This window comes from Salvelinus fontinalis, chromosome 22, assembly GCF_029448725.1.
Source record: "Salvelinus fontinalis isolate EN_2023a chromosome 22, ASM2944872v1, whole genome shotgun sequence".
Taxonomy (NCBI): domain Eukaryota; kingdom Metazoa; phylum Chordata; class Actinopteri; order Salmoniformes; family Salmonidae; genus Salvelinus; species Salvelinus fontinalis.
Genome location: NC_074686.1, coordinates 23,123,937 through 23,151,499, shown reverse-complemented (window position 1 = coordinate 23,151,499; position 27,563 = coordinate 23,123,937). Strand labels below are relative to the sequence as shown.

The 27,563-nt window shown below is 42.7% G+C and overlaps 1 protein-coding gene across 1 annotated transcript in view; it reads left to right on the top strand.

The window, feature by feature from the left end:
- Window positions 1–493: 493 nt before the first annotated feature.
- Window positions 494–27,563, top strand: part of LOC129820045 (forkhead box protein O6-like) — a 58,386-nt gene continuing 31,316 nt past the window's right edge. Inside the window, exon 1 of the mRNA XM_055876860.1 lies at window positions 494–1,943. Coding sequence (XP_055732835.1) covers window positions 1,425–1,943 — 519 coding nt within the window. The 5' untranslated portion in view covers window positions 494–1,424. The remainder of the gene's footprint in view (window positions 1,944–27,563) is intronic.

The window sequence follows — 27,563 nt, the reverse complement described above, 5'->3', positions numbered from 1 at the left end:
GCATTTCACTGTAAGGTCTACTACACCTGTTGTATTCGGTGCATGTGACTAATACCGTTTAATTTGATTTGATTAAGAGGTTTATAAATGCGGCACTCTTGAGGTGAATATGTCATGCTTATCCCAGTCTATCGCATCAACAGGTAGACATCTGACCACTGACTGACATCACATGCAGCACATGGAAGAGCATCACAAATCCGATGGCTTAAGCACACCACGTCAACTGTTATTTTATTTAAGCATTCTTGTTTATTCCCAAAGCAATAAACATCAATGAAACAATGCAATCACATTTCTCAAGATATTTTATGAACTGTGAATAAAAATGCATGAATGCCTTTATTCTCTATATGGGATATCAATGTGAAACGATGTTGTATACAGAATAAAATGGACATTCCCTTTCGCTAAACCTGTTATAGAGGGAGTGACTTGATCCAAGTCTCATATAATTATGTGTAAGCAGCACTAATTTATTCAACGCTACAGTTTAGTCGCTTGATAATTAAGCCTCACTGACGGATACACACTGGTGTACCAATGAGGAAGGAATAGCGTATGGTAATAATCAACAAATCTAACAAAATAAGGGAGGTTCATTGCATGTAATGCACTTATAGCCGGGCGTCTTCGTCGCGTGAGAGAAGGAAGACAAACAGAGCATGCTCCACGAGCCGACACTTTTTTCGTTTGGAATTTTGCGGGTTGTAAATGATTCATAGAGCAAGTTTATTTATAAGCGGAGTAATTGCGCGCAGCTCGCGCAGTTAGTCAGTGTGTTACCAACAGCTATGAGTGTGTGTGTTGTTTTCGGGTGAGCGCTTGCGTGTGAGTAAAAGCCGGACACCAATCTGCAGAGGAGACGGAGAGGAGAGGAGATTCCAGACGAAAGAAACAGTGAGCGTGAGCAGACTTCGTGAAAGAAAGTCTAATTAATTTGGCTTTAATTCTGGGGTTTTATCGAATATATCATCCAGCCCTGCCAGTCCAACGGTTGGTCAAGGAAATCAACTGTTGCTGCAGCCGAGTGGTTTTCAAAGGGACATTAGGTTAATCACAATTGACCAATTCCGTGTTGCTGACTCTGAATCTGGACATGGGTTTGAGAATGCCTTTTTAACCATCACCTGGACCTGCTTTATTTATTGTGCTGCGCGCACCCGGCGGCCGGATGCATGTTGTTCATGGTCTGTTCTGATACTGCATAGAGAATACATGCTCTTCCAGAATGATCCTACTCCACGCCTCTCCTGGCTTTTTGATATTGGTTTATCATATTTTTCTATCAGTCAGTAGCAGTTGCTTGTAGGCAAGTAGACACATTTGGGCTATTTGAACAATTCCAAAGGCAGTTGGAGGATAATAGTGGATTTTTTATTTCTTTGTGACCTTGCCTTTTCGGCGTTAATCCAAGAGGATAGATGCTAATGATGGAGAATAACGGCATGGACGCGCATCAGGTTGGAATCAATCCTGAATACGAGCCGGAGGGCCGGCCGCGGTCATGCACTTGGCCGCTGCCGACGTGTCCGGAGGATTTCCCTCGGGGAGTGGATGAAGCAAATCGAGGTCTGCCCCTGGCATCTGTCAAACTGGAGCAGCTTCAGTACAACGTGCCGGCATGCCGCGGTGGAGCAGCCGAGGGAAGAGGTGGCGCACCCGCGGAGCTCAAACATCCAGCCGGCGCCCCGGTCCCCATCGCAGCCGGCGCTCCTACATGCATGTCTGGGGCTGCCCTCGACGTGGCCGGTCAGCTGCGCAAAGCCAAGTCGTCCCGGAGGAACGCGTGGGGAAACCAGTCGTACGCGGACCTCATCACGCGTGCCATTGAGAGTGCCCCTGAGAAGAGACTCACTCTGTCGCAGGTTTACGATTGGATGGTGCGCTTTGTCCCTTATTTCAAGGATAAAGGCGACAGCAATAGTTCAGCTGGATGGAAGGTACAGTAACATAGCCTATTTGAAATTCATAATAATTAGCCTCTATATGATGATGGTGTGTGTTGATAGGGGGTAGCCTATATGTCAGTATTTCCATAAAATCCATTTTAGACCTTGATCACTTCATTTGGGTTGTGCATCTTAACCACACATGGTTGTTCAGTCTTCAGCCATCAAAATGGACAGCTCTCAGCTGATGGTTAAAGCAAATTACTTAACGATGTATGGTTTTCGCAATTCCCCACAATCCCCACCGCTACTCTCCAGTCAGTCAGTGTGTAGAAAGGGGCGGTGAGATGGGACTGAGGGAGGCGGAGAGGGGTTACTGGGTTCATCCTATTTTACAGTCTATAGGCTATGCATAGCAGAGCAGAGCAAATCAGTACCAATATAAACGCTTTGTTTGTGCTATGGTGGAAAATACTGTTTGCGCACTTCACTGTGACGTGTCCATGTCATGATTTTATTATAAAGAGATTATCTGACTGTAGAAGTGACTGCGTGACGGCATGTTCCGTTCGAACTCAACGTTGTTACATCTCTGGCTCTCAAGCCATATGTAGAGAGGAATAACGAGTCACGCTGGGCACAGAAAGTCAGGAGTGTTCCTTGTTCCTTGTGTTCACGCACGAGCCACTCCGTTTGGCTAGTCTGGGTTAACCGTCAACGAACAAGAGCTATACCCGTCCACTTCTATTCATTGCGCGCGTTGTAAAATTACGCAAGGGCTATGCAATTTGATAATACTCCACAAAATAGGAAAATAGAGATGATCCTTTAAATTAAAATCTAGACGAGAGTTTGTGTAATCTACTTTAGTTTACCGCACATTTTGTGTGAGGATTATATTGACAAAATTTTTGTGGACTGGATTATTTATTCTATATGGCCTATTTGTTCAATTCATATAGGCCTAGTTCTGACCTCTCCAAGCCCTAATATAGATTTGAATATTTGCTCATATTTTCCAAAGGGATTATCAAGACGATCAATTTTACACAGATTGCACTCACCTATTTTAGGTCATGTAGTTTAGCTTTGGTTTTCTTTTGTTTTGAGTCAACCACCTGGTGTATACACAGAGGTTACACTGTTTAATACACCCCTCATCTTCCTAACTATCACTTTGTTCTGGTTATCTGGTAAACAAACACACATACAGTATTGTACAACTAACCTTGTGGCACACAATTCAGTCCCATTCAAAATCATATTTTACATAACCCCTAACCTTTTTATTTATTTAACTAGGCAAGTCAATTAAGAACAAATTCTTACTTACAATGACAGCCTACCAGGGAACAGTGGGTTAACTGCCTTGTTCCGGGGCAGAACAACAGATTTTTAGCTTGTCAGCTCAGGGATTCGATCCAGCAAACTTTTGGTTACTGGCCCAGCGCTTTACCAACTAGGCGACCTGCCGCCTCAACCTTAACCCTAACATTAACCTGAAAACCTAACCCTAAAACTAACCCAAAGCCTAACCCTAAAACTAACCCTAAACCTAATTCTAACCCTAAAAAATAATTAAAGAGCAGCAGTAAAATAACAATAGCGAGGCTATATACAGGGGGTACCGGTACAGAGTCAATGCTTTGGGGCACTGGTTAGTCGAGGTAATTGAGGTCATATGTACATGTAGGTAGAGTTATTAAAGTGAAGCTGTTTAGAAGCCACTTGTGTCACGATCGTCTTCTTTAGAGAATGTGGACCAAGGCGCAGCGTGTGCAAAATACATCTTCTCTTTATTTTGAAGATGAAAACGAAACGCTTATACAAACTATACAAAACAACAAACAACCGTGAAGCTACAAACGAAAGTGCACACACAAGCTACTTACGTTCAACATAGACAATTCCCCACAAACAGCTAAAGCCTATGGTTGCCTTAAATATGGCTCCCAATCAGAGACAACAATAACCAGCTGTCTCTAATTGAGACCCAATTCAGGCAACCATAGACTTTCCTAGATACCTACACTCAACCATAAACACAGCTAGACTTCTATACTAAACATAAACCCAACTACTCTAATAAACCCCCTAAACTTTACAACCACACATACATTCCCCATGTCACACCCTGACCTAACTAAAATAATTAAGAAAACAAAGAATACTAAGGCCAGGGCGTGACAACTTGGACCTAGACTTGACGCTCCGGTACCGCTTACCATGCGGTAACAGAGAGAACAGTCTATGACTAGGGTGTCTGGAGTCTTTGACAATTTTTAGGGCCTTCTTCTGACACCCCTTGGTATAGAGGTCCTGGATGGAGGGAAACTTGGCCCTAGTGATGTACTGGGCCGTACCCACTACCCTTTGTAGTGCTTTGCCGTCGGAGTCCGATTAGTTGCCATACCAGGCAGTGATGCAACCAGTCAGGATGCTCTCGATGGTGCAGCTGTAGACCTTTTGAGGATCTTAGGACCCATGCCAAATCTTTTCAGTCTCCTGAGGGGCAATAGGTTTTGTCGTGCTCTCTTCACAACTGTCTTTTTGTGACTGGACCATGTTAGATTCTTGGTGATGTGGACACCAAGGACCTTGAAACTCTCAACCTGCTCCACTACAGCCATGTCGATGAGAATAGGGGCGAGCTTGTTCCACCTTTTCCTGTAGTCCACAATCATCACCTTTGTCTTGATCACGTTGAGGGAGAGGTTGTTGTCCTGGCACCACACGGCCAGGTCTCTGACCTCCTCCCTATAGGCTGTCTTGTCATTGTCGGTGATCAGGCCTACCACTATTCTGTCATCGGCAAACTTAATGATGGTGTTGGAGTCGTGCCTAGCCATGCAGTCATCGGTGAACAGGGAGTACAGGAGAGGACTGAGCACGCACCCCTGAGGGGCCCCCGTGTTGAGGATCAGCGTGGCAGATGTGTTGTTACCTACCCTTACCACCTGGGGGGCGGCCCATCAAGAAGTCCAGAATCCAGTTGCAGAGGGGGGTGTTTAGTTCCAGGGTCCTTAGTTTAGTGATGAGCTTTGAGGGCACTATGGAGTCGAACACTGAGCTGTAGTCAATGAATAGCATTCTCACATAGGTGTTGCTTTTGTCCAAATGGGAAAGGGCAGTGTGGAGTGCAATAGAGATTGCGTCATCTTTTGGAGCGGTATCCAAATTGGAGTGGGTCCAGGGTTTCTGGGATGATGGTGTTGATGTGAGCCATGACCGGCTTTTTAAAGCACTTCATGGCTACAGTTATGAGTGCTTAGTGTTCTTGGGCACAGGGACTATGGTGGTCTGCTTGAAACATACTGGTATTACAGACTCAGACAGGGAGAGGTTGAAAATATCAGTGAAGACACTTGCCAGTTGGTCAGCGAATGCTCGGAGTACACGTCCTGCTAATCCATCTGGCCCTGCAGCCTTGTGAATGTTGACCTGTTTAAAGGTCTTACTCACATCGGCTACAGGGAGCCTGATCACACAGTCGTCCGGAACAGCTGATGCTCTCATGCATGTTTCAGTGTTACTTGCCTCGAAGCAAGCATAGAAGTAATTTAGCTCATCTGGCAGGTTCGTGTCACCGGGCAGCTCTTGGCTGTGTTTCACTTTGTAGTCTGTAATAGTTTGCAAGCCCTGCCACATCCAACGAGCGTCTGAGCCGGTGTAGTACAATTCGATCATAGTCCTGTATTGACGCTTTGCCTGTTTGATGGTTCACTGGACGGCAGAGCGGGATTTCTTACAAGCTTCCGGGTTAGAGTCCCGCTCCTTGAAAGTGGCAGCTCTACCCTTTAGCTCAGTGCGAATGTTGCCTGTAATCCATGGTTTCTGGTTGGGGTATGTATGTACAGTCACTGTGGGGACGACATCATCAATGCACTTATTGATGAAGCCAGTTACTGATGTGGTGTACTCCTCAATGCCATCGGAAGAGTCCCAGAACATATTACATTCTGTGCTAGCAAAACCGTCCTGTAGCTTAGCATCTGCTTCATCTGACCACTTTTTTATTGATCGAGTCACTTGTGCTTCCTGCTTTAGTTATAGCTTGTAAGTAGGAATCAGTAGGATAGAATTATGGTCAGATTTGCCAAATGAAGGGCGAGGGAGAACGTTGTATGCGTGTGTGTGGAGTAAAGGTGGTCTAGAGTTTTTTTTCACCCTGGTTGCACATTTAACATGCTGTTACAAATGAGGTAAAATGGATTTAAGTTCCCTGCATTAAAGTCCCCGGCCACTAGGAGCGCCGCCTCTGGATGAGCTTTTTCCTGTTTGGTTATGGCCTTATACAGCTCTTTGAGTGCGTTCTTTGTGCCACCATCGGTTTGTGGTGGTAAATAGACAGCTACGAAGAATATAGATGAAAAATCTCTTAGTAGATAGTGTGGTCTACAGCTTATCATGATATACTCTGTCTCAGGCTAGCAAAACCTCAAGACTTCCTTAGATATCGTGCACCAGCTGTTATTTTTCAAATATACATAGACCGCCTCCCCTTGTCTTGCCAGAGGCTGCTGTTCTATCCTGCCAATACAGTGTGTAACCTGCCAGCTGTATGTTAATCATGTCATCGTTCAGCAACGACTCGGTGAAACATAAGATATTACAGTTTTTCATGTCCCATTGGTAGGATATGCGTGCTTGTAGTTTGTCCACTTTATAATCCAGTGATTGTACGTTGGCCAATAGTACCGATGGCAAAGGCAGATTTGACACTCATCCCCGGATCCTTACAAGGTACCCAGATCTCCTTCATGCGATAACTCCGTCTTTTCTCCTGCGAATGACTGGGATGATGGCCTCGTCGGGGGTCTGGAGTAAATCCCTCTCGTTCGACTCAAAGAAAAATGATTAGTCCAGTTCAAGGTGAGTAATTGCTGTTCTGATGTCCAGAAGCTCTTTTCAGTCATAAAAGATGGTAGAAACAACATTTGATTTGTTGTACAAAATAAGTTACAAACAATGCAAAAAAAATAAAAAAATAGCACGGTTGGTTAAGAGCCCATAAAACGGCAGCCATCCCCTCCGGCACCGTTACACACACTCAGACACGTACGTTTTATCATTCCGCCTTCCCTGGCATCTCTCTCATTCAATATACAACAATCATAACATTCTGAGAAAGACAGCGGTATTAAGAGAAATAATTAATATAAACGAAATCATCATTTAATCTAGGTGTAAGTAAGTACAGTGGATAGGAGTACTCCAATTGTTAGGGTTAGGTTTTAAATAGGATTTAAAATAGGCTTAATTCTCCAGGCCCTGTGTGTGTGTGTGTGTATGTGTGTGTGTGTGTGTGTGTGTGTGTGTGTGTGTGTGTGTGTGTGTGTGTGTGTGTGTGTGTGTGTGTGTGTGTGTGTGTGTGTGTGTGTGTGTGTGTGTGTGTGCTGCCCAGGGATGCATAGCTGTATGCCAGCTCAGATTCCTCTGCAGGGCTTTGTGTGTAACAAGGGCTTTGATTGGCTGGTTTGGCAGTGATCTGATAGGCTGGGAGGGTGAAAACAACTTGATTCAATCTTAATAACAGTGTTAAAAACAGGCATGCACATGATGGTCTGTAACAGTTGGCAATGGGTTTAATACGATTTTAAGCACATAAAAACACACACTCGCACATGTGAAAACACACACGCACATGTGAAAACACACACACACACACACACACACACACACACACACACACACACACACACACACACACACACACACACACACACACACACACACACACACACACACACACACACACACACACACACACACACACACACACACACACACACACACACACACACACACACTGTACCTTAAACATTATCATCCACATCACTAAGTTGTTGATGAGATGAATAAGAGAAATGTAGATGGATGGATGGATGGCAGGATGATCAAATCAGACACAGTGGTAGCTGCTGGTTATTAAAAGCAGTCTGTAATAAATGTTGTGAAATGGTTCGTTCCACTATTTCGGTGCCTTTTGAGAAGTGTAACTTGGTCCCCAAAAAAATTGATTTCACCAAATTTGTACTTTATGTCATAAAGAGCATATGATCAACTTTAGAAAAAAAAAGTCAAGAGGTACATGCCTATTAAGTACCAAATAATGTAACAAGGTTGACCGTAACAGGGTTGACAATTTCATCTTAAATCAACCTTAAACCAGCCCCTAGCAGAACAGAATGGAGAAGAGCCAATACGGAAAAGTGGCCTCATATATCATATTTAAACATGACATACATTTAAAAATCTCTGATCATATGTTTTTATAGCTAAAATAACTCACACCGCCATAACACAAATAATAATATGGATATGTATTTTCATCATGCAAAATACATATCAATGTTTTGCTTTGAAAAGAGAGGCAGAGTATTGGTGGTTACCCACTGGGCACACACTGGTTGAATCAACGTTGTTTCCACGTCATTTCAATGAATTGTGTGGATCTAACGGGTTGAGCAGGCCCTGTAGTGTGGATCTAACGGGTTGAGCAGGCCCTGTAGTGTGGATCTAATGGGTTGAGCAGGCCCTGTAGTGTGGATCTAACCAGGGGCGAAAATCTGAGATCAACCTTGGAGGGGACAATTACATTAAATTTTCTCAAGAGCAATTCCTGAGGGGGACACCAAAAGTAGTGCTGTAACACATAGCATACGTTGTTAAATGTATATTGAGGAACCATAATTCCTACAACTGGATAATTGATAGGTACAGTAGTTAACTGAAGGGTTTTCCCAACTTGTTCAAATGTTTAAATCATTATAATTCTACTACTAATAATAGTTATAGCAGTGCTCCTTATCAGTCCAGTATGTATGCAGGTATTCGTACTTACAACCAGCAATATCAAGAAAGGTCAGTAGGTGACAATGGTACTGTACACTGTATGGGTGTAGTTTTCATAAATACAATGAACATGGTGTGATCACATCTAAAAGAATCTCCATTGAGAACCATCACAAAGTTGGTCTCCGTATTGAATTGACCTTTTAATTTGACTTTTTCTGATACATTTATATAGTCATTAAATATGTCCACCTGGCCTGAGTCTACAATATCTTTGCAAGAACAAAAAGCTTAAAATAAGTAGTTCTAAAAGCAAAATAACTACTTCAATGAAAAACCCAAATAAATCAAACAAAATATCCTTCAGTGTCTCAACTCAGCCAGTGTCTCAACTCAGCCAGTGTCTCAACTCAGCCAGTGTCTCAACTCAGCCAGTGTCTCAACTCAGCCAGTGTCTCAACTCAGTCAGTGTCTCAACTCAGTCAGTGTCTCAACTCAGTCAGTGTCTCAACTCAGTCAGTGTCTCAACTCAGTCAGTGTCTCAACTCAGTCAGTGTCTCAACTCTTCAAACAGCAGCTATGGACAAGTATGTCTCACAAAGTAGGCCATTTTAAATAAAATAACATGAAATAAATCATTTGTAAGTGTCCTGAAAACTACTAAACAAAAGAACAAATATCAATTACACCAGGGGTTCTCAAACAGGGGTCCATGGACTAATTGCAAGGGGTCCGTGAAATAAAAAAGTGTAATGAATGTAGTCAGTACCACAAGGTTTCCAGTAAGTTTACATATAATATAGAGGGGGTGGAGGTCCCTGAGGACTGCTCAAAACCTTGCCTGCCTTGCCTCAAAATATGCAGGGGTTCCAGTACCCCAAAAAGGTTGAGAACCACTGCTATACACACTACTGAACAAAAGAACCGAGCATATGTTTGCGGGTTTCCTCAACAACACATCAGTTGGCACTTTCGCAATGCCCTCGCCTGTTGTCTCCGACACCCTGTATAGCCCAATAAACTCCTTGTGAGGGACATGGTCATGGTCAACATAACGCAGACAGACACTCTCCTGTTCAGCACCAGAGACATCTTGAGTACCATCAACAATTAATGAAAATTGTACAATCGGAAGAGACCTAATCTCAGCTGCAATGCCTCGAATGACTATTGGCCATGATGTTCAGAATTTCATTCTGTGCTTTGGGGCCTGTGTACATTGTGGTACGCTCTGTTAACCACTTCAGTAAAATGGGATCATCCTCTTCTGCCCTAAGTTTCAAAATCTGGTATAAATTCCCACTGTCATCCGTGTGGCCTCTAAAGGCTTGTCCCTGTCTTACTACATGCCGCACCGAACTAACAATTTTCATCAAGCAATGCCTTGCGTCATCCAGCTGTTTAACCCACGCGCTGGACATAACTGGACACTGATTGGATTTAGCTGGTGTGCTGTTACAATTACAAAGTGGCGGTGGGTTTGGCAATTTTGATGTGCTGTGAATTTTTCAATGCCTTTTCTCCAGTTCCTAAATCCTGCACTAATGAAGGCAGCATCAGCTCTTTGGCCAAAAGATGGCTGGCTTGAAAACCCTTGGCTACAGTGAAAACACAACACTCCTTTTATTGATGGATTATAATGTAGCCAGGGGAAATCGCGAAACCATCTCTCTTGAAACGTCAACACTCTGTTGGCAAGAGTTTGCGGTTCTATAAATTGTGGGTGTGGCTGATATGGTTTTGTGCCATCACTGTGGTAACTGGACAATGCTGTGCCACTGTCCCCTATACTGGTGCTGCTGGCAACAAGGGTGACACTTGGTCCTGCCGTGGCTGTGACACTGTCCTCTGAAGTCTCTCTTCCTGGCTCTTTCCCTTTCACCCCCCTAACTGACTCAGCCGGTCTCCTAGAAAATAAATAAGGTGTTTGCCGTACTCCTAACTACCGGTACCCAAAACTACACAATTAATCACAACAGCAATACCATTGCCGTAAACAAATCTTAGTTTAGTCACCAGTTTAAGTTGAGAGTGGGGGTATCCATGGCATTTTCCAATTATGTCCCTATTTTACAAGTCAAAAAAATTGAGAACCTTTCATAATGTTGCCAAACAAAGACTCAACAAACTTACCTGAGACTCCCTGTCTCTGCCAGTCTGTCCCTGCATATCTGTCCCCAGCTCTGCTGTCTGTGTGCCATCTGTTGCCTGCTCTGCCTAATGACATCATTGTGAAACATTTCCAATAGCATTTCACTTCTTTCTTATGAACATTTTATCAACTAGTCTTTGAGATATTAGGATACTAGAGTTCTTACTATGCGTTTTGGTGTACTGACAAATACTCTGATGTCCGTCTTCTTACTTTTTTCTGCCATTTTTCTACCTGGCTGGCTGGCTGGCCTAGCTGCACACACACACATTTACACAACACATGCTGCAACCTTTTGTAATTTAAATAGTTTGTTTCATATTGGCTGGCTTCCAACAATAGCTGAATTTGTAAAGCTAGCGAGCACCAATTCCGTTTCTGTGTGTTTGCTATAATCTTTGCTACCTGGTTAAATAAAGGTGAAATAAAATAAAATAAAAAAAGTTCACTAGCGACAATTTATCTTTTGCAACGAGAACATTATATATATTTAAGACAATGGTAGAAGAGAGTGTAGTTCTGTTCTGTTCAGTTTGGACTTCAGTTTATTGCTAACCTTATCACAGGGACGTCGAAGCACTACAGCTGCATGCTGATCTTGGAATAAACTGACGATAGCAAAGATTCCATCTTTGACGACGCCACATAAATGGAATAGGTACTAGCTAGCTTGATAGTTAATGTTTGCTTTAGTTTGCGCGCTAGCTCTGCAAATTCAACTAGTGTGTGAACCCTGCCAACATAAAAATAAATAAATAACATTGCTATGGACCTGCTATGGATTGACTGGATTAACCTCACGTCAGTTACGTACATGTCCCTTTCGGACAGTAGATACGAACCCTTTATTACCTTGCCAGCTAAAGAACTGGCAGTGGATCAAACCATTGTGAGGCAAAGGGCGGGGGGGGTCGCAATCTTTTGAAATTTAAATGCGCTATTAAGTGTCTATAATCAGCACAAGTGCTTTCATTGCGTATTATTAATATTATTGAAATTACATAGTTATGTTTACAGTTATATATTGGGGGGGACAAATCATATTTTTCCCAAGATGGGGGGGTCGTGTCCCCCCCGTCCCCCCTGGGATTTCCGCCTATGGATCTAACGGGTTGAGCAGGCCCTGTAGTGTGGATCTAATGGGTTGAGCAGGCCCTGTAGTGTGGATCTAATGGGTTGAGCAGGCCCTGTAGTGTGGATCTAATGGGTTGAGCAGGCCCTGTAGTGTGGATCTAATGGGTTGAGCAGGCCCTGTAGTGTGGATCTAATGGGTTGAGCAGGCCCTGTAGTGTGGATCTAACGGGTTGAGCAGGCCCTGTAGTGTGGATCTAATGGGTTGAGCAGGCCCTGTAGTGTGGATCTAATGGGTTGAGCAGGCCCTGTAGTGTGGATCTAATGGGTTGAGCAGGCCCTGTAGTGTTGATCTAACGGTTGAGCAGGCCCTGTAGTGTGGATCTAATGGGTTGAGCAGGCTCTGTAGTGTGGATCTAACGGGTTGAGCAGGCTCTGTAGTGTGGATCTAATGGGTTGAGCAGGCCCTGTAGTGTGGATCTAATGGGTTGAGCAGGCCCTGTAGTGTTGATCTAACGGTTGAGCAGGCCCTGTAGTGTGGATCTAATGGGTTGAGCAGGCTCTGTAGTGTGGATCTAACGGGTTGAGCAGGCTCTGTAGTGTGGATCTAATGGGTTGAGCAGGCCCTGTAGTGTGGATCTAACGGGTTGAGCAGGCCCTGTAGTGTGTATTTAACGGGTTGAGCAGGCCCTGTAGTGTGGATCTAATGAGTTGAGCAGGCCCTGTAGTGTGGATCTAATGGGTTGAGCAGGCCCTGTAGTGTGGATCTAATGGGTTGAGCAGGCCCTGTATTGTGGATCTAACGGGTTGAGCAGGCCCTGTCGTGTGGATCTAATGTGTTGAGCAGGCCCTGTAGTGTGGATCTAATGTGTTGAGCAGGCCCTGTAGTGTGAATGATGCCTTAGAGAGGTTCCCTGTGCTGTGCTAGCCAGGCTGGTTGGCGTGGGTTCAACAGAAAGCTCTCTGCATCACTTCCATGTTATTGTTATTATCACAGACACAGCAGAAGGAGAGGGAGCTCTCGAGTTGGCGGGCTTGGCACCGAGTCCACGACGGGGGACGGAGGGATGAATGGAGGGATGGCGGAAGGAAGAGTGGGGGGTTCTTGTCTGAGAACGAGACTCTAGAGATCCATCCTATCACCTCATAAGTCTTTTGAATGGAGGGAAATGGATGGAGGAGAAAAAGAGGAGGGAAGACAAGTGTTGGAAAGCATACACATATTTAACAGATGTTATTGGTTACATACACATATTTAACATATGTTATTGGTTACATACACATATTTAACATATGTTATTGGTTACATACACATATTTAACATATGTTATTGGTTACATACACATATTTAACAGATGTTATTGGTTGCATACACATATTTAACACATGCTATTGGTTACATACACATATTTAACAGATGTTATTGGTTACATACACATATTTAACACATGCTATTGGTTACATACACATATTTAACAGATGTTATTGGTTACATACACATATTTAACATATGTTATTGGTTACATACACATATTTAACATGTGTTATTGGTTACATACACATATTTAACAGATGTTATAGGTTACATACACATATTTTACAGATGTTATTGGTTACATACACATATTTAACATATGTTATTGGTTACATACACATATTTAACATGTGTTATTGGTTACATACACATATTTAACAGATGTTATAGGTTACATACACATATTTTACAGATGTTATTGGTTACATACACATATTTAGCATATGTTATTGGTTACATACACATATTTAACAGATGTTATTGGTTACATACACATATTTAACAGATGTTATTGGTTACATACACATATTTAGCATATGTTATTGGTTACATACACATATTTAACAGATGTTATTGGTTACATACACATATTTAACAGATGTTATTGGTTACATACACATATTTAACAGATGTTATTGGTTACATACACATATTTAACAGATGTTATTGGTTACATACATGCATTTAACAGATGTTATTGGTTGGATACACATATTTAACATATGTTTTTGGTTACATACACACACTTAACAGATGTTATTGGTTGGATACACACACTTAACAGATGTTATTGCGGCGGTAGCGAAGTGCTTGTGTTCCTAGCTCCAACTGTGCAGTAATATTTAACAACACACAACAATACACACAAATCTAAAGTATAAGAATGGAATTAAGAAATAGAGAAATGTTAGAACGAGCAATGTCGAAGTCCGGAGTATAAATACATATATATATATATATATATATATATATATATATATATATATATATATATATATATATATATATATATATATATATATATGTGTATGTGACGGGATGTATATACATTATGGACTGTATATGGATCGAATATGTCATACATGTATATGTGAAGAAAACGTGGATAGAATAGAATATGTACAGCAATACAGTGCCTTGCAAAAGTATTCATCCCTCTTGGCGTTTTTCCTATTTTGTTGCATTACATCCTGTAATTTAAATGGATTTTTATTTGGATTTCATGTAATGAACATACACAAAATAGTCAAAATTGGTGAAGTGAAATGAAAAAAATCACTTGTTTCAAAAACATTGTAAAAAAAAAAAAAAACTGAAAAGTGGTGCGTGCATATGTGTTCATCCCCTTTGCTATGAGTGCCCTAAATAAGATCTGGTTCAACCAATTACCTTCAGAAGTCACATAATTAGTTAGATAAAGTCCACCTGTATGCAATCTAAGTGTCACATGATCTATCACATGATCTCAGTATATATACACCTGTTCTGAATGACATCCCCAAAAGGTAAAATTTATAGTGAAAACAATAGTGGTCCTAAAACGGAACCTTGAGGAACACCGAAATGTACAGTTGATTTGTCAGAGGACAAACCATTCACAGAGACAAACTGATATCTTTCCGACAGATAAGATCTAAACCAGGCCAGAACTTGTCCTTGTAGACCAATTTGGGTTTCCAATCTCTCCAAAATAATGTGGTGATCGATGGTATCAAAGGCAGCACTAAGGTCTAGGAGCACAAGGACAGATGCAGAGCCTCGGTCGGACGCCATTAAAAGGTCATTTACCACCTTCACAAGTGCAGTCTCAGTGCTATGATGGGGTCTAAAACCAGACTGAAGCATTTTGTATACATTGTTTGTCTTCAGGAAGGCAGTGAGTTGCTACGCAACAGCTTTTTCAAAAAATTATGAGAGGAATGGAAGATTCGATATAGGCCGATAGTTTTTTATATGTTCTGTGTCAAGTTTTGGCTTTTTCAAGAGAGGCTTTATTACTGCCACTTTTAGTGAGTTTGGTACACATCTGGTGGATAGAGAGCCGTTTATTATGTTCAACATAGGAGGGCCAAGCACAGGAAGCAGCTCTTTCAGTAGTTTAGTTGGAATAGGGTCCAGTTTGCAGCTTGAAGGTTTAGAGGCCATGATTATTTTCATCATTGTGTCAAGAGATATAGTACTAAAACACTTGAGTGTCTCTCTTGATCCTAGGTCCTGGCAGAGTTGTGCAGACTCAGGAAGGCTGAGCTTTGGAGAAATACGCCGATTTAAAGAGAAGTCCGTAATTTGCTTTCTAATGATCATGATCTTTTCCTCAATGAAGTTCATGGATTTATTACTGCTGAAATGAAAGCCATCCTCACTTGGGGAATGCTGCTTTTTAGTTAGCTTTGCGACAGTATCAAAAATACATTTCGGATTGTTCTTATTTTCCTCAATTAAGTTGGAAAAATACGATGATCGAGCAGCAGTGAGGGCATTTCGATACTGCACGGTACTGTCTTTCCAAGCAAGATTGCTGTACACCAGCAGAACCCATCCAACTTGAAGGAGCTGGAGCAGTTTTGCCTTGAAGAATGGGCAAAAATCCCAGTGGCTAGATGTGCCAAGCTTACAGATACATACTCCAAGATATTTGCAGCTCTAATTGCTGCAAAAGGTGGCTCTACAAAGTATTGACATTGGGGGAGGTGAATACTTATGCAAGCTCATGTTTTCAGTTTTTTTTGTCTTATTTCTTTTTTGTTTCACAGTAAAAAATATTGTGAAAATAGAAAAATCTACTAAATATTTTGCATTTTCAAAGTGGTAGGCATGTTGTGTAAATCAAAATATACAAAGCATCAAATAATCCATTTTAATTCCAGGTTCTAAGGCAACAAAATAGGAAAAATACCAAGGAGGGTGAATACTTTCGCAAGCCACCGTAGTTGAATAGGATGGCATTGACTAGAATACAGTATATACATACAGTATGAAATGGGTAAAACAGTATGTAAACATTATTAAAGTGACCATGGTTCCATGTGTATGTACACAGGGCAGCAGCCTCTAAGGTGCAGGGTTGATTAACCTGGTGGAGGCCGGCTAGTGACCGTGACTAGGTTCAGGGCAGCGTACTGGGTGGAGGCCGGCTAGTGACCGTGACTAGGTTCAGGGCAGCGTACTGGGTGGAGGCCGGCTAGTGACAGTGACTAGGTTCAGGGCAGCGTACTGGGTGGAGGCCGGCTAGTGACAGTGACTAGGTTCAGGGCAGCTTACTGGGTGGAGGCCGGCTAGTGACAGTGACTAGGTTCAGGGCAGGGTACTGGGTGGAGGCCGGCTAGTGACCGTGACTAAGTTCAGGGCAGGGTACTGGGTGGAGGCCGGCTAGTGATGGCTATTTAACAGTCTGATGGCCGTGAGATAGAAGCTGTTTTTCAGTCTCTTTGTCCCAGATTTGATGCACCTGTACTGACCTCGCCTTCTGGATGATAGAGATGTGAACAGCCTGTAGCTCTGGTGACTGAGGTCCTTGATGATCTCCTTGGCCATCCTGTGACACCGGGGGGTGTAGATGTCTTGAAGGGCAGGCAGTGATGCGTTGGGCTGACCGCACCACCCTCTGGAGAGCCCTGCGGTTGTGGACGGTGCAGTTGCCTTACCAGGCAGTGAAGCAGCCTGACATGATGCTGTCAATGGAGTGTCTGTAAAAGTTTGTGAGGGACTTTGGGGCCAAGCCGAATTTCTTCAGCCTCCTGAGGTTGAAGAGGCGTTGTTACGCCTTCTTCACCACACTGTTTGCATGGGTGTACCATTTCAGATTGTGAGTGATGTGTACGCAGAGAACCTTGAAGCTTTTCACCTTCTCCACTGCGGCCCCATCCACGTGGATGGAGGCGTTCTCCCTCTGCTGTCTCCTGAAGTCCACTATCAGCTCCTTCATTTTGTTGACGTTGAGGGAGAGGCTATTTTCCTGGAACCACTCCGCCAGGGCCTCCCTGTAGGCTGTCTCGTCGTTGTTGGTAATCAGGCCTACCACTGTTGTTAAATCTGTAAACTTGATGACTGAGTTGGAGGCGTGTGTGGCCACGCAGTCATGGGTGAACAGGGATTACAGGAGGGGGCTGAGCATGCACCCTTGTGGGGCCCCTGTGTTGAGGATCAGCATAGTGAAGGTGTTTTTGCCTCCCTTCACCACCTGGGGGCCAAATCCACTAAATAGCACTGCTAGTAGCTTTAAACATTTTTTGAAAGGATTTGAACCCTTTCTACCTGGTTTTAGTTGTTTAGTTGTTTCACATCAGACTGGAGTATTTATTTATGAGAAGGGAAAAAAAGAGAAGGGAAGAGACAGAAAGTGTTGGTACAACGGAAAGAAAGGGGGGTGGTGTGTGTGTGTGTGTTTGTGTGTGTGTGCATGCTTGTTTGTGTGTGTGTGGATTGCCACTAGTCGTAGACAGCACAGGATTTGATCCAGATGACCCCTTTGTCCCCTCAGTTGATAAGAGTTGATCTACTATAAAAGCTTCAGGACATTGGAGTTGGATAGAGGAAGAAGAACAGTCAAGGGAACATAATTCCAAACCTTTTCATTGTCAATAATTCAATTTTGCCCATATTCGTGATGAAGAATGGTAAGAAACGGACTGGTTTGAGACCACAAAATCAACCAATAGACTTATTGAAGAAAGCAATACTGAAGAAAAATATAAAAGCAACATGCAATCAGTTCAACAGTTTTACTGAATTACAGTTCATATAAGGAAATCAGTCAATTTAAATTAATTCATTAGGCCCGAATCTATGGATTTCATGTGACTGGGCAGGGGCGTAGCCATGAGTGGGCCACAAAAGAGCATTACTACAGACAGAAATATTCCTCCGTTTCATCAGATGTCTGGGTGGCTGGTCTCAGACGATCCAGCAGGGGAAGAAGCAGGATGTGGAGGTCCTGGGCTGGCGTGGTTACACGTGGTCTGCAGTTGTGAGGCCAGTTGGACATACTGCCAAATTCTCTAAAACGACATTGGAGGCAGCTTATGGTAGAGAAATTAACATTAAATTATCTGCCAACAGCTCTGGTGGACATTCCTGCAGTCAGCATGCCAATTGCATGCTCCTTCAAAACCTGAGACATCTGTGGTATTGTGTTGTGTGACAAAACTGCACATTTTAGAGTGGCCTTTTATTGTCCCCAGCATAAGATACACCTGTGTAATGGGCCATGCTGTTTAATCATCTTCTTGATATGCCACACCTGTCAGGTGGATGGATTATCTCGACAATGGAGAAATGCTCAATAACAGGAATGTAAACCAATGTGAGAGAAATAAGCTTTTTGTGCATATGAAACATTTCTGGGATCTTTTATTTCAGCTCATAAAACATTGGACCAACACTTCATATGTTGGGTTTACATTTTTGTTCTGTGTAGTTCAGAGATTAAATGATTAGTTTAGTGGTTTCACCTCAGACTGGAGTTTTTTTTATTGAAAAAATACTCCAGCTCAGAATCACTGCTTTACAGTGAATAATCTGTATAGAACATGTTGGTGCACTCAACGATCTCAATGGTCACACTCGAACCAGATTGAATAAGATGCTGGGTGCCATAAAGAGGATGTTGAGCAAGCCATGGAACGGAAATTCCACTGTGAAAATCGAGTCCAGACACACACACACACACACACTACACACACACTACACACACACTACACACACACACACACACACACACAGGCAGGGTGGGCCGATCTTGGAACTTGTGACTGTGTGTGATAAAATGTGCTGGGTCCATGCAGCACACACACAGCCTGCCTCAACGTGGTGTTCTCTCAGGGTAAAGTTTTTCCAGTGTCTTGTAGAACGACAGTTGAAGAGTTTATTTCCTAAACACTATATCCACAAATGTTTCACATTTATGACCGACCACCTTTATTCGGTCTTATGTAGCAAATTTGAAATAGTGTTTTGTACATTGGATAAAAGCAGACACAGAGCTACAAAAATGGTGTATCATACATTGCATTTGAGGAACAATTGGAAAGTAATTCTGCTTTGAAAGTTGATAAACTTGTAACCCCACTTTTGAGAAAATGGCCTTTGAATATTTTGGTACCTACTGGAGAGCTCTTCTTTGTCTGCACCCATTCAGCATCGTTCACACCCTCTTAAGCTTTAGCCCCACCCATCTCTTTTAGGGTTGATCTGAGCGTTCTGTCCCAACAATAGCAGTCAAGCGCCCAAACTAACCGGCTAACGTTGGCTAGCTTGCTAGCTACTTCCAGACACAAATGAGAGAACATCTCACTGCCCATTTTACTCGCCCAGGCAGAGCTCGTTAGGCTGTTTTTATGTTATCCAGAGCGTTGGTGACTGCTACTGTGCTGCTGGCAATAATTTATGTTTTTTTGCCAACGTTTACTGACACCGACCATATTCAACGGATGTTGAGCGATCGTAAATTTGTCAGTTATTCTGTGCTCTACTTGGAGTAGATAGCCAGAGCATATTTACCAGCTACGTCTATCAACAGTTGTCACAGTGACATTCTATTGAAATGGTTATTTGCATAGTGGAGTTTTTTGTTAAGACATGTATTTTGGTAAACAATGAACCATAATCCCAACTCATGACATTACTACACTGCATGAATCTGCAGGTAGCTAACCAACCAGGTTCATTGTTAGCTAGCTAACATTAGGTTGTAACTAGCAAAGCAAATGGCTCTGAGATATTAATAATAAGATCATACACGTAATGTTACCTAGCTAGCCAGCCAGCTAACGTTAGCTAGCTAGCTAACCATACACTATAACTTGAAATGAAAATGACATTCTGTCAAAACTAGAAACGTGTCATATTTGAAAATGTAGCTAGCTAGACTATTTTACCCGTATACATCCTTGGTGGACCCTTCTCCCTGTCACAGATTCCATGGTGTTTTCGCCATCTCCTTAGCTATCTGTCACGTTTGCTGGAATAAATATCGGACCAAGCTGCAGCGCGATATGGTTTCCACATAATTTAATAAAGTGAAAACTTTGAACAAAACAAATAAAGAAACAAACAACGACCCGTGACTACAGAGATGCCACGTGCACTAACTCAAAACAATATTCCACAAACACATGTGGAAAAAATGCTACTTAAATATGATCCCCAATTAGAGACAACGATAACCAGCTGCCTCTAATTGGGAATCATACCAAACACCAACATAGAAAACAAAACTAGAACCCCACATAGAAAATATAAACTAGACTAACCCCCCAGTCACGCCCTGACCTAATCCACCATAGAAAGTAAGGACTCTCTATGGTCAGGACGTGACACTATCATACTCTAATTCCACTCATTTCAAAACTCAGTCCTCCAGAAAGTGGAGAGCAACATGCATTTCTACTACGCGGTACATTTAAAAATCTGCATTAGACAGGATTACCTACATGTACTGACCAGCTCAAATAAACAGAAGTGCGCTATATGGCAGACCAATCCGAACTCATTTCTTGGCATGTCCAGCCCACTCATTATCTCAGCTAATCATGGCTAGCGGGAAGGTTGCAGCCTTTTTCTGTAGCTAAACCAACTAGGCTCGTAATTTAACAATTTTATTATGTTTTTAAGGCACATGAAAGATCACATGTTCCAGAAGGCCTTTCTGCCCAAAAACGCATTTTGATTAAAAAAAGTTTACATTCAAATCGCTCTCCTGTAAAGTAGTGACCTGAGACATACGCCTAGTTTCCTGAAACGAGTCACATTTTTGTTATTTCATCAGAAATGATTGCTTATGTGTACCTTCATGTGTGTGTGTAATATTATTGTTCTCAGATTTCTAATTAATAGATTTTTAGATGTGTGTGATTTTTTTGTTGTTGTTGCAAAACGCTATATATCCATTGTTTAGCTGGAATTGAATGTTCGTGTACTGTATATTTGACTGTGATATGTGGTTGACTCACCTAGTTATCTTAAGATGAATGCACTAAATAACTATAAGTTGCTCTGGATAAGAGCATCTGCTAAATGATTAAAATGTCAATTGTAAATGTTTTACATACAGATCTCATATTACTTACTGTATTTAATTTTGTCACAAATGTATAATTTGTGCAGTTCTTTATTAAAGCTGCAATGTGTAACTTTTTGGGGCGACCCGACCAAATTCACAGAGAAATATGTGTTATTGTCACGAATCCCGCCGAAGATGGTGCCTCTTCCTGTTCGGGCGGCGCTTGGCGGTCATCGTCGCCGGCCTACTAGCTGCCACCGGTCTCCTTTTCTGTTTCATTTAGTTGTGTCTGATTTGTTGCACCTGTTTGGTGTTTAGGTTTGGTTGTGGGCTATTTAAACCCAGTTGGCCCGCCGGCTTTTGTGCGGGCTTGTTTTTCTGTTTGTGGTGTTTGATTATACTTGTGGTTGCTTTTCCTGATCAGTTTCGTCCTGTTTGTTGGACCGGGACTTTACGCGCCCTTGTGTGTGTGGCGTGACCGTCTCTCTGGTTGTGTTGGAATATTAAAGATCCACATCTTTTGAACTACCCTGCTCTCTGCGCCTGACTCCTGCACTCACTACTTATTGAAGCCGTGACAGTTATAGATCTGTAATTCTCATTGAAGCATATCTAAGAAGCGATAGATCAGTTTTATGTGCGCTATCTATACTTCCTGTTCTTAAGTTTTGTTTTTTCATCTTTTATTTTCGGTTTTGTACACCAGCTTTAAACAGCTGATGGTACAACAGTTTAGATGGTACAATGATTCTCTACACTATACTTGCTTGTTTTGTCACATAAACTGAAATTAGTTGACCTACTTAAAGTTTTGCAACCAGGAAATGGTGGAGCGATTTCTGCATAGTACATCTTTAAATATGTAGCTATTTGTTACATTTGACTGTATAAAACCTGTAACGTCTGCTTCCAACTCCCACTCTCAAACACGCAGATCCCCTGAACGCAGCTCACTTTCCAGCCCACTTTCCAGCTCACACTCTCAAACACGTAGATCCCCTGAACGCAGCTCACTTTCCAGCCCACTTTCCAGCTCACACTCTCAAACACATAGATCCCCTGAACGCAGCTCACTTTCCAGCCCACTTTCCAGCTCACACTCTCAAACACATAGATTCCCTGAACGCAGCTCACTTTCCAGCCCACTTTCCAGCTCACACTCTCAAACACATAGATCCCCTGAACGCAGCTCACTTTCCAGCTCACACTCTCAAACACATAGATCCCCTGAAAGCAGCTCACTCTCCAGATCCCAATCACCTGAATTCTGATCACCTGTTCACACACCTGTATGTCATTATCACACACTATTTAGTTCAGTTCTTTGCACCCCATCATTGTGAGGTATTGTTTGTTTTGTGACACACTTCTATTTGAAGCGCTGGGTTTGACCGTAATTAATCGTCCTGTGTATGATAGTTTTGGCCTGCATTACTAATGACGCCTATTCCCTGCCTGTACTTTAGCCTATCGGATTTCCTGTAATCAACCTATTGCCTGATCTCCCAGACGACGTTACTAGCCGTTTCCCTGCCTGTACTGTTACCTTTTTGGACCCCTGTGTATGACCTTCTGCTTGCCCCTGGACCCAGCTACCTGCCTCCTCCTGTGGTCCTTTACAATAAACACCTGCTGTACCCTGCACTTGAAACCAGCTCTCTGTCTCCCATCGTGTTCAATACAAAACCTAGCAGTACCACCTATTTCTCTGAGATTGAGGCGGAGCATTTAGTAAAAAACATGATTATTTGTCTCTCTGAAATGAAACCAAGTGATAGATATTAAACAAATGCATGTGTCATTGAACATCTTTACGTTTTAGTCATTTAGCAGACACTCTTATCCAGAGTGACTTACAGTAGTCCATACATTTTCATACTTTTTGCATACTGGTCCCCCGTGGAATTGAACCCACAAGCGTCATGCTCTACCAACTGAGCCAAACAGGACAACCCATTGCCAGGATTAGATAGTGAAATAACACATCAATCTCTTTCATAATTTATTAAAACAATAAAAGCTCATTTAACAACATTTCTGAAATGGATATATAGTGTTTTTGAATCAAACTCTTCAGTTGTTCCAATATCTTGTATTGCTGATTTGGGTTGGTGGGAATTGTAGACCAGTCAAACCTGCATCATGGACAACTGTATGGCTGATTTGGGTTGGTGGGAGTTATAGACCAGTCAAACCTGCATCATGGACAACTGTATGGCTGATTTGGGTTGGTGGGAATTATAGACCAGTCAAACCTGCATCATGGACAACTGTATGGCTGATTTGGGTTGGTGGGAATTATAGACCAGTCAAACCTGCATCATGGACAACTGTATGGCTGATTTGGGTTGGTGGGAATTATAGACCAGTCAAACCTGCATCATGGACAAATGTATGGCTGATTTGGGTTGGTGGGAATTATAGACCAGTCAAACCTGCATCATGGACAACTGTGTGGCTGATTTGGGTTGGTGGGAATTATAGACCAGTCAAACCTGCATCATGGACAACTGTATGGCTGATTTGGGTTGGTGGGAATTATAGACCAGTCAAACCTGCATCATGGACAACTGTATGGCTGATTTGGGTTGGTGGGAATTATAGACCAGTCAAACCTGCATCATGGACAACTGTATGGCTGATTTGGGTTGGTGGGAATTATAGACCAGTCAAACCTGCATCATGGACAAATGTATGGCTGATTTGGGTTGGTGGGAGTTATAGACCAGTCAAACCTGCATCATGGACAACTGTATGGCTGATTTGGGTTGGTGGGAATTATAGACCAGTCAAACCTGCATCATGGACAACTGTATGGCTGATTTGGGTTGGTGGGAGTTATAGACCAGTCAAACCTGCATCATGGACAACTGTATGGCTGATTTGGGTTGGTGGGAATTATAGACCAGTCAAACCTGCATCATGGACAACTGTATGGCTGATTTGGGTTGGTGGGAATTATAGACCAGTCAAACCTGCATCATGGACAACTGTATGGCTGATTTGGGTTGGTGGGAATTATAGACCAGTCAAACCTGCATCATGGACAACTGTATGGCTGATTTGGGTTGGTGGGAATTATAGACCAGTCAAACCTGCATCATGGACAACTGTATGGCTGATTTGGGTTGGTGGGAATTATAGACCAGTCAAACCTGCATCATGGACAACTCTATGGCTGATTTGGGTTGGTGGGAATTATAGACCAGTCAAACCTGCATCATGGACAACTGTATGGCTGATTTGGGTTGGTGGGAATTATAGACCAGTCAAACCTGCATCATGGACAACTGTATGGCTGATTTGGGTTGGTGGGAATTATAGACCAGTCAAACCTGCATCATGGACAACTGTATGGCTGATTTGGGTTGGTGGGAATTATAGACCAGTCAAACCTGCATCATGGACAACTCTATGGCTGATTTGGGTTGGTGGGAATTATAGACCAGTCAAACCTGCATCATGGACAACTGTATGGCTGATTTGGGTTGGTGGGAGTTATAGACCAGTCAAACCTGCATCATGGACAACTAGAGAACTCCTGCATTTCTATTATTGTCTGTGTTTTGCTAAGTGTTTTACACTGTGGTGTGTTTCAATGGTTTCAGGATGTGTGTTTCTGTGAATGCATGTAAGTGTCTATTCCCATCTGCACATACAAACAACTTCCTCCATGCATCTCGATCCACGGTATCTCCTCTCTCAGCAGAGCAGATTCAGGTATTTGAGATTAGACTAATCTTAGTGTTAGCAGGTGAACAACCTATTTCTGGTGCAGTAGAGAGCCTGCGGGTATTAGAGCATATCAACTGGGAGGCTGAGGCATGTGCTTAGAGGTACTTACATTTTTAATCAGATCTTCATAAGGGCTTTCTCCCTTCGGAGGCCATGGCTAACTAAGACTGACGGGAAGTAAGCAGTAGAGGACAGCAGCACTGTGTATGTGTGTGTCTGTGTGTGCGTGTGCTTGTATGTGTGTCTGTGTGTGTGTGTGTGTGTGTGTGTGCGTGCGTGCGATTGTATGTGGGTGGTTAATGCTGCTAGCTAGAGGGAAGTTGGATGGCTCAGCTCTCCTGGATGTTGCAGTTGGACTACCCAGAGGCATTCTCTCTAGCTACTACAGTGCCTTCTGGCTGTTAAACCTCTGACCTGGGGCCACCGTACCGTACTAACCACTTAACTGACCAAGGAGCTGTTTGACCTCTCTGACCCTGTTCACGTAGGGAGCCAGTTCTTCCTGTTCTCTAGCTGCTCTTTACCTGCTCCCTGCCCAGTCACATGATTTACCTGCTCCCTACCCAGTCACATGATTTACCTGCTCCCTACCCAGTCACATGATTTACCTGCTCCCTACCCAGTCACATGATTTACCTGCTCCCTACCCAGTCACATGATTTACCTGCTCCCTACCCAGTCACATGATTTACCTGCTCCCTACCCAGTCACATGATTTACCTGCTCCCTACCCAGTCACATGATTTACCTGCTCCCTATCCAGTCACATGATTTACCTGCTCCCTACCCAGTCACATGATTTACCTGCTCCCTACCCAGTCACATGATTTACCTGCTCCCTACCCAGTCACATGATTTACCTGCTCCCTACCCAGTCACATGATTTACCTGCTCCCTACCCAGTCACATGATTTACCTGCTCCCTACCCAGTCACATGATTTACCTGCTCCCTACCCAGTCACATGATTTACCTGCTCCCTACCCAGTCACATGATTTACCTGCTCCCTACCCAGTCACATGATTTACCTGCTCCCTACCCAGTCACATGATTTACCTGCTCCCTACCCAGTCACATGATTTACCTGCTCCCTACCCAGTCACATGATTTAGAACATCTGTGGTGTTGGACATCTAGGTTGCTCCTTGTCTGAACAGGGTCTCTATAAGCAGATACTGTGGTCAAAATAGAGGAATCACAAGGCAATTCATCCAATGCTTTGATGACTGTTGTTTGTTGACATATTTCACAGCTAAATGGTACCCTGAGGACAAAATGAATTGATGTCGCTGACAAGTACGACGTTGTGAGAGCAAAATAATGGCGAGATTGTCGAGAAGAAAAACGGGACACATTACCAGAACACTTAACTCTTTTACGCCATTATCAGTCACTGTTCATGCAAATTATTCTCAATGAAGTAGCCTCGTGTTCAAGTGATGTTCTGCATCAATCAGGATACTCTCTCGTTGTCATAGCTTACTGTTCATCCTCTTACTGATTCATTCCAGGGTTGTAATGCCACTTTGATTAGCAGTGATGGGAGAAAAAAACCCTCAATGATTGGAATTGTTTAAATAAATGATGTGCTTGTATTAAATAGAGAATCACGTGTTTGACCCCAGTCGACGTCACCATGATTAAATTTGTTGAATGTATTGACAATTTAAAAAAAAGTCATGTACAGCCAAGAACAGGAAGTACTACAGCCAGGTACATGCAGTACATTCTTTAAAATGTACTACGATGCTAACATGATGACAGGTGAGGACAGGACACAGCTCTCCACTAAGTTTAGCCTGAGCTACTGTATGCAGTTGGTACATCAGACTCATTTAGCTGATCACTGCAGATCAGAATGAAAGACCCATGTTAGCATGTTAGCATACGTACTAGTCGTGATGAAGACTGCCAAATATTTAATAGTACCTAGTCACGACTCACCACCCTATTAAAGCAAACCAACAAACAGATGGCTATTACACAATTAAATAGACTCTGTACACTATTAAGGACAGCATTTAACATATGAATATTCTTTATTTTAGTTTAGGATGATGGTTGAATCCACCACAAATGAATGCAAATTAAGTAATTCAAGGCGCAATCTCTCATTTATCATTTAATCGTTTTTGGTTTGGCTGAACAGATGAACATTAATAACAATGAATTGATATTAATATATTAAGACACTATGTGGCGTTTTAATGAGTGTGTGCTTTTCAGGTTGGAAAGGTGTGGGGCACAAGGCAAACAGAGGTCATGAGCGCAAGACAGCAACTCAAACTCTATTTTTGTGGTAGTTTGAGTAAAATAGGTCAGGATTCAGAGCTCGCAGAGCCTTTATCATTCTGCACATGTGATGGCTGAAAGAGACTGATAGCCTTGAATGAACCAAACCTCTCTCTGTCTTTCTCCCACTGTCTTTCTCTCTCTTGATCATTCTCTCTCTACCTTGCTCCCTCTCTCTCTCCCTCTCTCTCTGTCTCTCGCTCTTTCTCCATTGCTCTTTCCCTCTCTTTTTCTCTCTCTTACTCTCTTTTTGGACTGCCCCTTTTCACTCTACTTCTGTAGCCGGAAGACTGAAAATAAGTTATCATGTCA